Source organism: Podarcis vaucheri (genome assembly GCF_965113315.1).
Source record: "Podarcis vaucheri genome assembly, chromosome: 7".
Taxonomy (NCBI): Eukaryota; Metazoa; Chordata; class Lepidosauria; order Squamata; family Lacertidae; genus Podarcis; species Podarcis vaucheri.
The window spans coordinates 53,401,058-53,419,201 of NC_138765.1; the positions used below are offsets into that span (position 1 = coordinate 53,401,058).

Consider the following 18,144-nt stretch of genomic DNA (forward strand, 5'->3'; position numbering starts at 1 on the left):
GTGTTTTGGCTTGTACATTGTTTCAGAAAGTGCAAATCAGGTAGATTAGCTTTTAAACACAAAAATGAGATCCAATTTCTCTCCCCCCACCCCAAATCCCTAAATGAGGGTGAGTCCCATTCTGCTCCCCACTGGACACCTACCTGCCAGCGCTAGCAGCACAATAGCCAGGATTTTCCCGACGGCCATCAAGAGCCAGTGTGCAGTTACCCGGAGGCGGGCAGCCAGCCGTGCTTGGTGCCTTGGGGAGGCCTCGGCCGGTGCATGGGCTGCTCCTGGAGGCTTTGACTCATCTCCATCCACAGCTGCTTCTTCCTGAAGGGGGGAAAATGTGATTACAAACCAGATGCCACAACACCAAGCGTGGCTCACCAGCAACTAGCCTGACACAGTCCCCTACACAAAGCTTACTGCTCCTCCAGTCAGTGGTGCCAACAAAAATGTAATTTTTAAGCAGACATGGGGTTGGGGAGAGAGAGGTTTAAATCTGTCCCCCCCAGCCAGTATCCAGGTGGGGAGGCAAATTGCTTCCGATCTGGTCTTTAGGTGGATGAGCAGGGATGGGACAGCAACTGATTTGCACAGATCACTTGAGCAGGAGGGGGCTGTGCATGAGTGTGCACCCTGTGTGTATACACAGGAGAGTGGCCACACTCACTTCTGACCAAACCCAATACTGGCATGTGGACTGGCAAAGGGTTAATGTGGCCCTCAAGCCTTTGCAGTACACAGAAGAGCCCAAAGCAGTTTCTTTAGAGCTGCATTGCTCTGAAGATTGCACTGGGGGGATGTCTTGCGGTCTCTCCAGACATCTGTTTTATTGTGCATGCATTGTGATTTGTGGTTATCAGCGCGATTATATGCAATCCCTCGAGCCAGTGTGGTGTAGTGGTTAAGAGCAGTAGTCTTGTAATCTGGGGAACCGGGTTCGCTTCTCTGCTCCTCCACATGCAGCTGCTGGGTGACCTTGGGCCAGTCACACTTCTTTGTAGTCTCTCAGCCCCACTCACCTCACAGAGTGTTTGTTGTGGGGGAGGAAGGGAAAGGAGAATGTTAGCCGCTTTGAGACTCCTTTGGGTAGTGATAAAGCGGGATATCAAATCCAAACTCCTCTTCTTCTTCTTTCAATGCTTTTTTTGCACCTTCAACAGTTTCAGGGCAGGAATACCCCACAACTTACTGCTGAAATCCTGTAACTTTTCATACTGCAGATGTTCTGGGGTTTGTTTATTGTTTTTCTTGCTTTTCTTACGCTATAGCTCCAGAGCGTCCCTCCACATAGAAACAATGTGGTAACATGGGGGAAGCATCACAGAACTAATAAAGTGGAACAATGTGCGGATGGTCTGGTATAAATCCACCACAACTGCATTATTATTGCACCGGCATGTGACATGCTGCAGAATGCACCGGCAAAAAATCCCACCAGTCTGGAAAGGCCCCTAAGTTGCTTACTGGTAGAAGCAAAATGTACAGTAGTGGAATTCCGGAAGAGGAAACAAACACCCACACCCAGAAAGCTGCAGCGTGGGAACCATTACTGATGGACAAGCTCGTTGAGTCACTGAGAAATTAAACCCTTGATCTTTATGGAGTAGGGCCAGAGCTGCAGATAACTTGGTATTTAGAACACACAGGCAAAACTCTGCTTAGAATTCAGCAACAGCATCAAGAGAAGGCCAGTTTTTGTCTCTGCACAATGCAACGGCAGAGGCACAAAATCAACTGAGCACACACTTGTGGGGGTTTTTTTTGGGGGGGAGAGAATGCACTCTGAAATAAAATGTAACTGCATGATTTGTCAGAGGCGGTATATGTCTCGGAATGCCACTTTCTGGCTATCACAAGTGGGGAGAGAGAGAGAGTGCTCTTCCACTCAGGTGCTGATTGTGGAGTTCCCAAAGGCAACTGGTTAGAAACTGTGGGAGCAGGGTCTGATCCAGCAGGGCTCTTCTCAGGCTTTTAACAGGACAGTCTTATATACAGGCTTATTTATGTTCATGAGATTATATGTCAAAATATTACACCAGTAACGTATCCTGCCATGCAGAGCCACGGATCTCTCTAAAACAGAGAAGTAATTTCTTGGAAGGGTGCAAGGGCAGAGTGCAGAAACAGGACCAGCCCCACACTGAGCAATGGTTGTAGAGGCAACTGAAGCATAGCTGAGGCCTGGGAATTAGATACCCCAACCCATCTCTGCCTAGCACAGCCTTGCCAGGGAAAACAAACCTGCTTAGAGGGATCGCTTACATTCCCCTGAGAACAAGATCAGGACAAAATGACACTTGATCTCCCTGTAATAACGGTAACACCCGCAGCAGCCCCCAGGGACTGGATGGAGAGGCCGCGGGAATGTGAAAGGTCCTCCCTCGAGTGGTCTGTAAGCCTGCTTCCCTCCTTGCCTTCTGATCAGCAGCCAGAGCGTGGCTTCTGAAGAAATCCCCTGTGCTAAATTTAACTGGGTGGCAGCACAACCATGTGCAGGTCTACCCAGAAGGAAGACCCGCCAAAGTCAGTGATGCTTCCTTCCACATCAGTATAGAATCGTAGAACTGAAGAGCTGGAAGGGACCCTAGGAATCCTAGCTAAAGAATCCTTAACAGGTGGCCATCCAATCTCTGTTAAAAAACCTCCAGGAGCCTCCACCACCTTCCAAGGGAGTCCGTTCCACCGTCAAACAGAGTGATTATGCATAGAATTGTTTTGGATATGAAATCATCTTAATCGCTGTTACATAATGATTTTTTAATGGTTAAATTGCTTCATCGGAAGTGATCCATAAATCCAGAAACAAAAACAAACAAACGAATAGGATTGCATTTTAGTCATTGGGGGCTGTGCTTATTTGGTGTGTACCCCACCCCAGTTGGCTATTCTTATGCTGTTGCTACTTTAAACTGACTGGCTATTTTTAAACTTTTGCTACAAGTTGCCTTGAGAACCATTGACAGAAAGGTGTGATATATCTGTTTGTAAACCAACAAGTAAAGCCACCGGGGGCCGGCAGCAGTTGACCCGTCTCCCAGTTTCATGAGCCTTGTGACGACGGGGCAATGGTGTTTGTGCATCCCTCCCAGCCCTGCTATGGATGCCTCTGGCGGCCCAAGCAGTTCCCCAGAGACATGCAGAGCATCCAGAGCTCTCTGCTGGAGCCAGGCTTTCCCCCCACCCACCAAGCCTGCCGCCTGCCCCCTGACCCACCACCTGGCCTTGTTTGTTTCATTAGCCGCTTTGGAAAGCGCATTCCGTAAAAGGCCTGTTTTTCTTGGCTGCCCAGACTGGGTTCCTGACGACGCCCGAGCGATTTTCCAGCCTAATGTGGCTTTCACAGAAAAGGTATTTGGCCCCACCTCCTCCGTTGCTGGACGCACTTCGGCCACGGGCTCCAAGTCCGGCCCAGATCAATTGTGCCGAAAATGTACAAAGCAGAGAATTCCCCCTCCCCCTTGGAGAGTCCAGCGGAAAGGGCCCTGCACAAGGCAGCCTGACCTCAGAGTTTCCAGCTTTAGCTCGGCATTTGCTAAAGCTAGGAGCAGGGAGAGGCAGAGAGGGAAAAGCAGGAGCGATAGGAAGGGGGAAGGAGAATGCCCTCTCCATACCAAGAAGCAATGAGCCCCATGGCAGGGGGAAGCCAGTGAGGGGCCCAGCCTGGGACCCCAAGACTGTTCCTGATGGGTGCAAAGGGTTAGAAGAAGAAGAAGAGTTTGGATTTGATATCCCACTTTATCACTACCCGAAGGAGTCTCAAAGCGGCTAACAATCTCCTTTCCCTTCCTCCCCCACAACAAACACTCTGTGAGGTGAGTGAGGCTGAGAGACTTCAAAGAAGTGTGACTGGCCCAAGGTCACCCAGCAGCTGCATGTGAAGGAGCGGAGACGCAAATCTGGTTCACCAGATTACCACTCTTAACCACTACACCACACTGGCTCAAGCTGTGCCTTCAAACCCTCTCCAAACCCAAGTGTGTTCAAGATAGTGGAGGGAATGCTCTCTGCACATGCTCAGAGCAGACTCCTGTGTGTTTATTACCTTCATGTATTCCTTGGCCAAGAAAAGAGGAACTTGCTGAAAACAATAGCCCAGCCCTCTTCCCTCTCCCAAACCACCACTCTGTTTGCTTGTCTTGGCTTAATAAAAAACACCCTGCTCTGGGGGTGCTAAGGGCGCTCTCTCATTCCAGAGGTCCTCCTGGTGGTGCCAGATATTCCAAAGGTCTGCTTGACAGTTACTACATAGAAAACATTTAGTGGCACCGACACTCTGGAGAGAGCCAATGTGGTGTAGTGGTAAGTGTGTTGGACCAGGACCTTAGGAGACCAGGGTTCAAATCCCTGCTCAGCCATGAAAGTCATTGGGTGACCTTGGGCCAGTCACAGTCTCTCAGCCTAGCCTACCTCACAGGACTAAAGGGGGAGGAAGAGAACCATGTACACCACCTTGAGCTCCTTAGAGGAGAAGTGGAATATAAATGCCATAAATAAATAAAAATGGAAGATGAAATCAATATGGTGTGACATGCACCAACAGTTTGCAGGTGTTTCAAAAGTTTATTTCAAGGCAAGCCTTTGGGGAATAGCAATGCAGCCTGGTATTCAATTTTTCTGGTCTGGAAAGGTTTGGTTTTTATTTGATAGATAGCTAGGTAGAGCAAGATTTTTATATAATGTGTTGTTAAACATGTTGTACACTGCTCCAAAACTTCTGTACTAGAGAGGTCCGTAAACTTCCACAAACAAATACATTAAAATGTTTTAAACGCAGGAGTCCTACTTTGCATTCAATGGGTCAACTTCATGCTGGGGATGGAAGGAGGAGGAATGGATGGTCGTATTTCCCCTGCCATTTTGAGGGATGAAGAACAGCAAGTAACATTACAGGCACTTCCACGTGGCAGCTCATTGGGGACTTGGCGCCACCTGCACATGAGTGCTCTGAGCAGCATCCACACTGCATCGTCCCCATCAAAACGCCACCTCATATTATCTTCCCTTTTAATCTGGATTTTCCATTTCTGTGAAAAACCCAGTAAGTATAACAAAAAAAATGAGCTAACACAGAAATGGAAAATCTGGATGGGGGTTAGGGATATGGCATGGCATTTTGATGAGGGTTACATAATGTGGATGCTATTAAAAATTTGGAAGCGTGAGCAGTGCTAAGTCCATGAAAAAGTGCTGTGTGGAGGCACCCTCCCTTTCCAATTCTCTCTCTCTCAAGTCTCCCAATTCCACTTCCTGCCTCATCTTCCTTTACACCAGGGGTGGGAGAAACTCAAGCCCAGGGACCATATGGAGCCCTCCAAGACTCCCTTCCTGGTCCTCCAGGATCTTGCCATGCCTCCTTTCCCCAGGTCACACTCCTCACTGAGTGATTTTGCCTGGCTGGAATATGTCCCTGAACTCCTATAATGATGGTTGCTTCTCCAAACAGAAGCCAGAGAGGGCCTACTGTACAAAGGTTTCCTTTATGTCCATAGCTTCACCCACTGTTTGCCTCTGATCCCAGAAAGTTGCCCATTAAGGGGTGCAGCCCTAGGGTTGAAAAAAGGCACCCCACTCCTGTTTTGCACCCATTCTTCTACTCTCCCATTCATGCAAAGAGCTCTTAGAATCATAGAATCGTAGCGTTGGAAGGGACCCTGAGAGCTATTGACCTCCTGCATCTTAACATGTGGTCCCCCATCCAGTTTGAAGCCATACCAAACCCTACTTTGCTTTGCAAATGTGCTTGCAGTTTTATTGCTTTCCCAACTTTGCTTAGCCCCATCTTTTCCCCACTTTCCTGATGTGAGTCCTTTCTCTGGAGAGACCCTTCCATCAGCAAAAAAAAAATAAAGTGGGGAGAAGCCTTTCACTTAACAATCACTGGGGAAACTCTACATCACTGATTTCTCTTTTCCAGCTCTACTGCCCATCTGATTTTGACACAAAAAGACACACACGTGACCCTTTCCTTGCCATGCCTGTCTCAGCCCTGGGCAGGGCATGGGGACACTCCTGAGCCTGGCCCTGCACTAATTGGGCGCCAAGCAGCAATAAGTGCCAGCAGGCAGGTGGCAACTTGCTGCCCACCCTCCACACTGCTGAATCTTATCCTCGGAGATCTCACAGCAGCCCTGCATAGAAAGGCCTCTGTTGAGTCCCGGTGTTTTGTTAGGGAGTCTCTATGGCAACTTGGGAACGGCAAAAGTTGCTCATCCACTGGGGCAGATGTGGGAAACCTGCCCTCGAGGTGGGTGAGTCACAGTTTGAGGTGCCAGGAAAGTCAGTCTCTCTCTCTCTCTCCCCCTCCTGCACTCCTCCGGAGCTAATGGCGGGGGGGGGGGAGAGAGAGAGGAGGCGTGAAGAATCCTGGCAAGAGCAGGATGATGCTAATGAGAACACAAGGAAGAGCCAAGAGGTCTATCTAGTCACAGAATCATTGGAACACAAGAGTGGCGTTCAATTAAGTTTCACTTACAGAAGGCTTGTTGAACAAGAGTAGGTTGGATTCATTAAATTCATTGGGTCTACTCTGAGTTAAGCTTAGCAAGACTGAATGTGGAGAAAGAAAATGAGCACTGTATCCCACCGGGAGCTGGTCCTACCATTAGGGAGAGCGAGGTAGCCAGTGAAGGCAAGGTGCTGGGGGGCAGTGTTTGCCACACAGCCTGCCCTCCTCCCCATCAGGCCGTGTGGAGGGTGGCAGCACCATCTTGTCCTTCACCTCCGTTAGCAAAATGTTTTGGGGTGACCCTGCTATCCCAAAGCAGGGAAAGGAGAAGCAGACAGAAGAGCAAATGCACACTTAGGGCTTATCCACACTTCCTCTCATCTCACTGCTTCCTCGGGGAAAGCCTCTCTTTAGCGCTCAATCAAAGCAAACAGCAATTTGAGTTTTTCCCGGACTGCCATCTGTTCTGATCTATGGCTAAACAGCAGTTCTCTCCCTTGGAAATGTGTGGAGCAAGGGGAAAACAGCTCAGACCCGTGCTTTCTAGGCACAGTGCAAGCGGAAGTGTGGATGAGCCCTTAGAAAACTGAAAGGAAAACCTGGAAGAGCCTGGGTGCTGGATCAGGCCAAAGACCCACCTAGCTCAGCATCCTGTTCTCACAGCGGCCAACCGGTTGCCCTGATGGGAAACACACAAACAGGACACTCTCCACATTTGTGTCTGCCCTACTGCAACGTATTGTGCTGCAATAGGTATGGTGAGGCACCTCAACGGTTAGCAGCCTCTCTCTCTTTCTCTCTCTCTCTCTCACACACACACACACCTGTTCAGGGCAGGATTCTGATGGGTGACTCGCTGGCTCCAGGCGGCTGCAAACACCAAGGCAGATGGCAGAGACCAGCAGAATCCCGAGGTCGGGGGCCACCAAGCGCACCGAGTTGGGGATATCGTTCAAGTCCAGCCTGGAAGTTAAAAGAGGAGTGGTAAATCCTGAAAGTGCTGAGGCTGCATTATATGCCACAGGTGGGCCAGGCTTTGGTCTGTGGCACAGGCTAGCAATACATGGTGCAAAAGCAAACAAGGCTCACCCAAAAGCTGGCAGCAGAACCTGCTTTCCAAGCCCCAAAAGCAGAGAAGGGGAACCTGTGGCCCTCCAGATGTTGTGCAACTCCAACTCCCACCAGCCCCAGCCAGCATGACCAGTAGTGAGGCATGATGGGAGCTGCAGTCCAGCAACATATGGAGGGCTGGAACAGAACACTGAGCTTCCATGCCCTCTTCCCCATGACTTCCCAGTTTCAGTTCAGTTCCACACTCAGTCTCTCTGCCTACGCATCTTCCCAAGGGGCATGCTGCAGTGGGTGGCCCAAGGGATGCAGCTCTAAAAGGATTTGCCCTCACCTTTCTCCTCTATACCCTTACCTGGTGACTCCAATGTGCTGTGCAAGAGTTTCCCATGTGCTGCCTGAAAAGAGAAGGAAAATAGAGTCCATTAGCTGCCATTATCATCATCAACCTGTACTTCACCCAAAGGTCACAAGGCAGCTTACAACAATTAAAGCACAATATTAAAAAGAGTTTAAAACAACTTACAGCCACCCAAAATAAGGTGGGTCCTAAAAATATGCACTTCAAGCGTCAAAGGCCAGGGTAAAGAGGTGAGTCTTCAGCATTTGCCAGAAGCTGTACAATGAAGATGTCAGATGCACCCTCTGTAGGGGCTGCCACAGAGAAGACCCTTTCCCAGGCTGCCACCACTCCCAAGCTGCTGACAGTGAAGAAACTACCAAGAAGGGGCCTCCTTCGTTGATCTTAGCATCTGAGATGATCTGCAGCGAAGGCGGTAGTGTTTCAGATATTTGGGGCCTACGTCATTTAGGGATTTCAACACCAGCATGAGCACCTTTAATGAGTCCCCCAAAAAGAACAGTCAACTAGTACAGCTGCTTCAAAACAGGGGCTATACAAGATCTAAACAAAATCTCAGCCAGAAATCTGTCCGCTGCACTTTGGACCAATTGAAGTTTCTGAGTCATCTTCAAGGGCAGCCCCATGTGCAAGCAAGTGCCAGCCAATAATTAAAATAACTTGAGGATTCTATTTCTATCTTCACGGGCTGAGATGACCACTCCTGAACTGAAATCAACTGCCTGCTTGTCTCCATGTTCAAGAGGTGAATCAGGGGTGGGAATGAGCTGAAAAAGATCAGAAGCTCCTAACTTCCTTTGAGATGCCAGAAACAAGCAATGGCACGTAAAAGACCATCTCTGGTGGATGAAGTTCACAGAGGGCTGAAAGATACATTGGATGTTGCTTCACTCTTACAAGGAGTACCACCTCTAAACCATGTTTGAGTAAACAAAGCAAGATAATACAGAAATTCTTCAGAACACGACTCTCAGGCCAGCAGGACTGCTTAAATTATCACAACTGATAAGGGAGGGAACATCTGCGAAGGATGTTAGCTGGTACGGTACATATCAACTGAATGGGATAACAAGCATTGGAATCTGATGAAAATTATAAATAAGGATGCCAGTGGGGAGAAACAGAGTGTGGGCCCCCGCCCAATCATCTTTTTAAAGTTCCCTCCATTTCATTTTCTTGCAAGCATGCGGTAGAAACACATACTTTGGTATCTGGCACAGAATGCAACTTTCAGATTATCTACTGGTTCTAAATTGGCTGGAGTTGTTGCGAGCTGTAGTCCAAAATACCTGGAGGGAGGACCTCAGGTTGGTGAGGGCTGGATTAGCCCTGGCAAGGTGTGGAGAGCTGTGGGAGGGTGTTTTGCTAGAATAGGACATTTTGATTTGAAAAAAAGATTTCAAGGTTTCTATTTAAAATTATCTCTATATACGGTGGTTTGCTGGCTGAGATTGAAAGGCAATAAAAGTATAAAGCTGAGGTATTATATATCTGATGGCCTGATTTGTTTTTAAAGCATTCATTTGCATGCATAGCTGCTGGAATAAACAGAATGAGTGGTTCATCAAGATCTGTGAAATAATAGGATGCATAGACCTCCCCTTCCAAATTAAGGGAATATTACTGACTACTAAGATCAACAATCCATTTCCTGATTTGTTTGTTTTTGGAAAGGTGGTTTGTTGTTGTTGTTGTTTAGTCCTCGGGTCCAGTATTGGACCACTTTGACCGGATATCCCCAGCCGATGTGGACAGACTCCTCCGAGCTGGAAAGCCCACCACTTGTCCTCTCGACCCGTGCCCATCTTGGCTGATTAGAGCATGTCCAGACGAGGTGCGGGCCCCCCTGGGGGATATCATCAATTTGTCCCTTGGCACTGGGACATTCCCAGGGGAACTGAAGGAGGCAGTGGTGCGTCCGCTCTTAAAGAAAACATCATTAGATCCCTTAGATCTATCCAATTACCGCCCAGTTTCGAATCTTCCATTCCTGGGTAAGGTGATTGAGAGAGCGGTTGCTGAACAGCTTGGTAGGTTTCTGGATGAAACATCGGCTCTGGATCCATTCCAGTCCGGCTTCCGCGCTGGTCATGGGACCGAGACGGCTCTGGTCGCCCTAACAGATGATCTTCGTAGACAGCTGGATCGAGGCGGGTCGGGGCTGCTGATTCTTCTAGATCTGTCAGCAGCTTTCGACATGGTCGATCACGAACTTCTGGACCACCGCCTCGCCGACGTGGGGATCCAGGGCACAGTCCTTCAATGGCTGCGCTCGTTTCTCTCTGGTCGGGGACAGAGGGTGGCGCTTGGGGGGGAACTGTCATCCCGCCACTCCTTGGTGTGTGGAGTGCCTCAGGGTGCGATTCTCTCCCCGATGCTTTTTAACATCTTTATGCGCCCCCTCAGACTCTACTATATATTTTGGAAAAGTTGTTGGCTTGCTATGCATTTGGACACTTATTAGACTTTCATAACTAAAATTTGCACAAAGGTTCTTGAGATCAAGAAGCAAGTTTCCATCTAAGTTTGCATACAATAGGACACCATATTGAATCAAGATGGCAGACCAACCCTTTCAAAACTGCACTGATTTTTAACCACTGATCTCGAAACTGTACTGATTTTCCAGTTTCTGAGACTCCCTAAGCACCACCGAATATGAGGCTGCTAGTTGGAAGCCACCCAGAGTAGCTGGGGAAACACAGCCAGATAGACGGGGTATAAATAAATAAATAATGAAATCCTTGAGTATAATCAACGGATATTTCAGGTCTTTGGAGAAGTGACTTATCAGATGTGTGCAGAGATGTGGCTTGTAATCTAGTTTTCTCTTTTCCTAGATTTCCTTCCGCACAAACATGATCCAGTGTGCCTTGGTTATATTCCTTCAGAAATGAAACTGTTTTCTCTGTCTTTCTATTCTATTTCTTCCTCTTCTGCTAAATGTTTTAAGAATCAAAACAAAGAAGTTCAAGGATGAGATGTTTGAACATCACTTCAAAGCTAAGCCTGCTTCGGTACCTCACAAGCAAAGTGCCGTCATTTGAAATGGAGCCACCTTCCCAAAATACAGTATCACAAAACTGTAGAGTTGGAAGGGACCCTGAGGATCTTCTACTTCAACCCCCTGCAATGCAGGAATATGCAGCTGCTCCATACAGGGATTGAACCTGCAACCTTGGTGTTATCACCACAGTGCTCTAACCAACTGAGCTACCTGTGAAGGTTGTAAGGAAGCTCAGCTCTGCAACCTGTGATGCATGCAAGTTCAGGGTCTGGAAGGCAGCAAACACAGCCTGGGCTCTTTCTACACCCTTTCCCCAGCCCCCTTGTTCTATTTGTGGGGGGAACCACCTAAGCTTTTCATCTTATCAGGTCTGGGGAATCCAGAAGGGAAGCCCGCCAGGAAAAGGGGTCAGCGCCAGCAGACTAAGCCCAGGGTTACGAAAGCTTGGAGGCAGCTCTTCCAAAGGAACTGCTATGAGAAGGTGAAAAGCAGAGAACAGGAAAGGAGCAGCACTATTCTGGGGCTGGGTGAATGGGCTCAGCTTGTGTGGAGCCACTTATTTTATAGGCCTGATGCCGAGGAGGCAGAGAAGATGAAAAAACTTGTCCTGTTTAAGAATCTCAGCAGAAACAAAGAGAGCAGAGCAGAGTGTGCTGAGATGTTTCTGGGACCAATGAACAGCTGTGATCAACCTTGAAAAGCCATCATGTTTCATCTCAAAATTGGAGTTCTCAAAAAAAAAACCCAACCACAACAGGCCATCAATTTCAAAACTTTCTGTTGGGAGAGAAGTTCCATTTCCTGAGCATCACAAGTGACAAATTAAGTTCTGACAGGCGAAGTTGTTCCATCCAGAGAAGGAGAGGAGAAGCTGTCCAGGCTGGATTTCCATACAGGGAACATTCCTTGATGCCTCCGATTCCATTGTGCAGAAAGAGAGAGAGAGAGAACACGCTGCTTGCCAGACAGCCCCACCTAATCCCCCCAGCCCGGCACGCATACCCCAGCAGACTCTGCATGCAGTTGGCAGAGAAAGATGTCAAGAAAAACAGAAGGGCCAGGGGATCACAGGCCTCGCATTCCAGCCATGCTCAGGGTCAGACCCAGTCTTCCCGGGTCTCCTCTTTTACAACCACTTGTAAATAGCTTCATAAACCAAAGTGTCACCACCAGTCAAAGCATTTGGAGCCAGGCATCAGGGTGGCATTTTTCCCTAAGAGGCTGGAGGGCTGTGATGGGAACAAAGTTCTTTACAAAAAAAAATGTATTGATTTTAACAAAGAAAACAACAGCATACAGCATTACCGCTATGTCTGAAAAGATTCAGGCACAGGGAAATTACAAAACAAGTTTTAGATAACAGCAAACAAAGAAAGCAGAAAACAGAAAACAAGAAGGGGAATTGTTGCACAGCCAGGTACAAACAAAATGTGCAAACGAAAAGCAGAGGAACAGGGTTCTTCTAATCTGCTGCAAAGCAAAATACATGTATATTTGGGATGCAAAAGCATAACATTTGCTCTACAATGATTTTTTAAGAGCAGGAGTTAATATTATCACAGCAAATGCCTGGCCACAACAAGAATGCAGCAGGTACTTGCAAGGGAGGGACAGCCAAGTCTGGGGGCCAGGAAGATGCTTAAAAACTCTTAGCATGCCTGCATATTCTGCCTTAAATATCGCCCCCCCCCAATCCAGTTTTGGAGCTCAGTTGGAAGAGAGCATTTAAAAAAAAAGAGCTGTGGTGACTCGTGCCCATTAATTCACTCCTGGCAAATGCACCTCCCCCCAGCCCACAGCATCACCATTACACAGTTCCCAAACCTGCACTTCTCTTGTAACATTTACTTCTGCTCTAAAGCTGCTCCCAGAATTCTGCTATTTTGCAGGAAGGATTCAATTTGCATACTGGCAAATTCACATTGTGCAATTAAAGTAAAAAAGGACTTTTGTGGTAAGGAAAGTGCACTAGAAAGCGTGGGATAACAATTGCCTGACGTGACACCATATAACGTCCCCACATATAAATCAGAATGAATGTTCCATAAACAGCCAACATCATACAGCTAAACCACCAGCTTTGTGCAAACAGACCGGGATGAATGCTCAGTAAACAGGTCAGCTGGAAGCGGTCTATGTCTTTCTCGATGGCAACATCCCAAGAGAAGCAGAAGGAACAAGGTACTCACAATTGTGTCCCAGTAGCTGGTCCAAGGTGGGGATGGTGTACAGGCATATCTGGAAAACCAAATGGGCAAGGAGGAAAAGGATGCTGGTTCCCAAGAGGGCTCGGAGGAGACGCCCTGTGTGACCTGCAGGACAAAGCAGAAAAGCAAGAGCTATTTCAAAGTGCTCAGAAGCAATGGGTGTGCATTATCAGGCAGATTTCTATGGGCATGCGTTTGCCCATTGAGGATAACACTATGCATCTGTCAAAAAAAAAGAGAGGCTCTACTCCAAGCCTGAGGAACGTTTGCCCCTCCTGAGGTTGCTGGACCACAACTCTCTCATCATACCTGGCCTGGAGCTGATGGAAGATGGAGTTTCCCACAACTGCTTTACTGCCTGAAAGCTTATGCCACAATAAATCTGTTAGTCTTGAAGATGCCACAAAACTCTTGTTTTTCCTCTGAGGCCAGGTTCTCCTCCTTTAATCTGTCCCACTGGCCTCAGCCAGGCCTGTACACCTCATGACCTTCCAGGCTCAGCACAGCCCACCAACCATGTATGGCAGCCCTCCAGGGTCTAAATAAGCCTACTGCCTACTGTTTTCAATGACTGCCCAGGAGTGTAGAGGGTTTGTCGAGACCCTGGATAGGGTTGTAATAGGCTTGGAGGACCCTGAATCATGGAGACTTGGCCTACACGGAGCCAGGAGTTAAGCCAGCAGGGTCCACCCCACCGTGGCCATCCCAAGAGAAGGAGGAGGGCACTTGCTGTACAATGATGCAGCTCCGTGCAGCTCTGGCCAGGACCCCTCTGGGTTGCTGGCTGCTCACCTTGCGGCCCACAGCTGGAAAATTCCAACGAGATCTCTTGCAAGGAATGGCCAGAGTCAGATCTTCCACCAGATGCTGCTAAGCCCCCTGTGCTCCTCGCATACGCCTCATAAATCTAAGGACGCTGCCGGCAGGGGATGGGGCGGGGAGGCGGGGGAAGGCGCAAGGGGGTGGGGAGAGGAGAGCTCACATTTTCCTCTCCAGACTGGAAAAAAAGAGAGAGAGAAGACTCTCCTTCAGCCATTCAGAGTATCCCTAGAGGGGACCACTGGCAGCTGCCCGAGAGGAGGGGAGCAGCCCTTCCAAAAAATCTTCACTTTCTTTCCTTCTTTTTTACCGTAAGTTTGCTTTCTAGCTCTTTCGAGGGAGGGAGGCTCAGATGGCATGAAATATTTAAACAGGTAGAGCCATTAGTGGTGGTTCCAGTTATGGATCTGTTCAATGTCGGAGAGGCAAGAGGCACAATGTAGGGCCATTGGAGAGGAGGGAGCCGAATAGAAAAAGGGTCCGATGTGTGAAGGATTCCACCCTCGGTGGAGAACTGGCCTTGACGCCCTAATGGTATTCCCCTTCCTTCTACGGCTACAAAACTCATGCTTTAATTCTTCAATGTATAACGCTGGCTCATACTGAGTCAAACCATCGGTCCATCCTTCACCTGGTACAAAATGCAAGCTACCCAGGAGATCCAAACACAATGCATCAACTGGATTTGCACAAACCCTTAATGAAGAATAAGATTTCTGACCACTTGCAAGAGGCATTACTTAAAGTACAGTAGAGTGGTACCTCAGGTTACAGACGCTTCAAGTTATAGGCGCTGCAGGTTACAGACTCTGCTAACCCAGAAATAGTACCTCGGATTAAGAACTTTGCTTCAGGATGAGAACAGAAATCGTGCTCCGGCGGCGTGGCAGCAGCGGGAGGCCCCATTAGCTAAAGTGGTGCTTCAGGTTAAGAACAGTTTCAGGTTAAGAATGGACCTCCAGAACGAATTAACCCAAGGTACCACTGTAACAAAGTCCAGAGACCAGCACACCCACCAGTCATACATTGCTGGTGATTAAGAACTACGCAGTAGACAGTTTATCTCCCCTGCTACTTTAAGCCTGCTTGGATGAGAATTTCTTCCCAGTGCTTCTGGACGGTAATGTATTTAGTGTCGTTCTTTGGCCAACAGAAAGAGCTTTGCACCCCACCCCACAAAGTACAGTACTTTCAGCCCCATAACAACAAACAAATACAGCACTCAAGATCTAGGCTAGGGGAACTTCTCTGCCACCAAATTTATTTCCTAGGAAGAGCCTCATCACCATTCACACTGCAGGGCTGGTGCAGCAAAGCTTAGACATTGGCACTAGCAAAGAAATCAACACTCCATAGCAGAGCGCAGCAGATAGACAGAATCTCTTGCGTGCGTAACAAGATAGGAGGGTCCTTGGTGCCCCCAAAATTCACAGAGATTGTTTCGGCTAGACTTAGCACCCTGCCCTAAAATATTAAAGTGGGACAATAGCCTGATAAGTCTGCAAACTACCGTAACTTTCTTCCATTCTCTTTGCGACTTTTTCTCTTTTGCGTGGAAAATGTGTACCTAGTTCGCAAACTTTGTTGTTTTATTTGATTTATATTCCATGCCAGTCGTAATTGTGAAATCTGCAATATACACAGCAGGATATTCAGCGTCTTGAACTTTTCCCACCCTGCATACGCCCCTTTCCCTTTCCAGGTACAGAAGTCCAGCTTCATTTTGAGATCTCTTGGTTAATCATTTCACAGCCCAACAGCTATGAATAGAACAAAAACCAGGTTATAATTTTAAACACTGGCCTCAACACTCCAGGGAGCAGCGGCAGGACAAGACAACCACCAATCCGCCTAGACTGGGGAGAGGGGAGACCACAAAAGGAAGGAGACTCGAAGATGCCCTCTTTAGCACTATTCACACACACACCCCCACCACCACTTGTTCCTAAATATACTTTACCAGTGGCAGAGAGAGGGAGAAAGCAGAACAGAACAGCACTTGGAAGGTGGCTTGATGCTGAAATTGTCACAAAACAGGCAAAAAAAGACAGGACACCAGGATGTGCTGCCGCATCTCAGTATATATGCAGACACACTGGGCAGGTTTACCATAGTTTTATTGTTATGAGTCTAGCCTCCCCTCTCCAGGCTTGTGCCCACCCCCAGCTCAGCCACAATGAGGAGCTTGGAAGCTGTCATTTCCATTCTAGATTAATTGCGGTTTAGTGTCTCATCCCAAGCCTAAGCCTGTGAAACTTAACCACAGTTCTTGGAAACAAGCCAACTTCAAACCTTAGTTTATAAAACTACTTGCATTCAAGAACCATAGTTAAATATTAAACGGTCTAGGGCGTGCAAGGAGGAGGGGGAGCAGGCAGGCCCAAGGAGGAAGGCCATGTTCATTCTCATAGTGCTCAAGCCATGGTTTAGTGTTACGTCTGAATCTAGGCACTGTGACTGAAGCCACTGAAGCCTCTCTGCCCTCCTGTCTGTATCATGGGTAGAACTGTAAACATCCATTACCTAGTTGCCTTTGTTTTTTTCCTTAAGACACCACAGATAGGCAATGTAGTCATGTGGACTAGTAACTTTTGTGAACTTATTTGCAAACCTAGTTTGATGTGGTGTGTGTGATGGAGATTGTTTTTTGGAGGGGGTGTCAAAGATATTCAAACCTTTATAAAGGCCAGCTTTATCAGATTGCTACAATTTAGCACTTCCTAGCCAGCCAGCAAAAGAAATCATTTACAAGGATAGTAGAAACCTCTTAGTAAAATACCCCACCAGTTATGCGAGAACAAAGTTGGTTAACTTCCCAGGCACAATCTGTACTGCTAATGTTAAGATGTAACACTGAATTTATTTCAGGAAGGAAGGGGAGGTGAAGGCAAAAATAAAAAGGATACAAAATGAAACTGGTAGATTCCTTTCATTGCTCCTTGGTTGCAGAGAACATTTTAATCCCAACTGAAAGGGCCGAAATAGATGTCTGAGGGCAATTTGAATGCTAGCTGTGGTTGATGGGAGTTGTAATCCAAAGAAATCTGGAGGGCTCTTTTGAGCCCAAGGGGGAGTGGACTCTCTTGCTGTAACACTTGGGACCTTGGTGCAAACAGAAAAAACTCCCAGATCTCAAGCATTCAGCAGGATTTGTACAGCTATGATAAAAGTGCACGCTCACGCGAGCACACACACGCACAATGTAGGAGCCCCTGGCACCAAAGTGTTCTTTAAAAGGCTTTCTTTTTCAAACCCTGCCCAGGCTTTGTCTGATTCATAACTTTAGATACTGTTTTTATGTCCTTTTAATCCTCTAAATTTCTGTTATATTTACTTTGATACATTTTTACTTATTTTTATACTGCCGTTTCAATGTTTTAGCCTGAGTTCTTGTTTTACTGTTTGCATGATAAATTATTTCCTTTTTAGACTGCACACACCTAGGTATCTTTGAAATATTAAGCAGTTTATAAATGCTTTTAAATAAATAAAAACAAACAAAAGCAGTTAAGCAGACCCAGGGGACAAGTCTGCCACATGTCTGCAAGAAGCACAAATTGATATTGTCAGACATAAGCAGTTATCCTTTTCCTTCCAGGACGGCATTAGAGGACTCCAAGGCCATCTCCTTCAGACCACAGCATGGCCTAGGTGTTGACTGTGATGAACAGAGAGCAAACACCTCCAGATTAACACCCAAGTTGATCCCGTGTGTTGGCCATGTTAAATCTTGCCCCTGTGACCGCTCTCTGAGCCTTTGCCCGCTTGGGTGCCAAGCTGGTTAGTTTTCCATTTGTTTTGTGAAGTTGCTGGTGATTGTTCTTTTCCCTGCTTTCACTCCGCGGTTGCCTTCTATTGTTCTTTTTTAAAAAAATAGGAAGGGCCCAGCATACATTTAAAGAACTTGACTCCCCCCAAAGAATCCTGAGAACCGTAGTTTACCCCTTGCAGAGTTACATTTCCTAGTGCCTTGAACAAACTACAGTTCCCAAAATTCTAGGGGAGGGGTGCTTTAAATGTACATGTGTTCACAGTCTGACATTTGGGCAGAACTTGCCCCCAAATCCTCCCACTCGCTTCAGATAAGGACTGCCTTCCAGGTTCAAAGGAGTGTGTGTGTCCTGCCGTGTGTCAGCTGGGTGGTCAGACTGCTCCTGCTCCCAGCAAAAGCAGTCACCAGGCAGGGCAGGGCAAAACAGCCCTATCCTTCCAAACAGGAAGGGTTTATTAGATTGCCTATCAAAGA

At 47.5% G+C, this 18,144-nt stretch overlaps 1 protein-coding gene across 1 annotated transcript in view; it reads right to left on the reverse strand.

Annotated features, from left to right (window-relative positions):
* Positions 1-18,144, reverse strand: part of PIEZO1 (piezo type mechanosensitive ion channel component 1 (Er blood group)) — a 122,847-nt gene that overhangs the window by 45,541 nt on the left and 59,162 nt on the right. Inside the window, exons 3-6 of the mRNA XM_082229234.1 lie at positions 13,062-13,184; positions 7,860-7,902; positions 7,261-7,399; positions 144-315 (exon numbers count right to left, since the gene is read on the reverse strand). Coding sequence (XP_082085360.1) covers positions 144-315; positions 7,261-7,399; positions 7,860-7,902; positions 13,062-13,184 — 477 coding nt within the window. The remainder of the gene's footprint in view (positions 1-143; positions 316-7,260; positions 7,400-7,859; positions 7,903-13,061; positions 13,185-18,144) is intronic.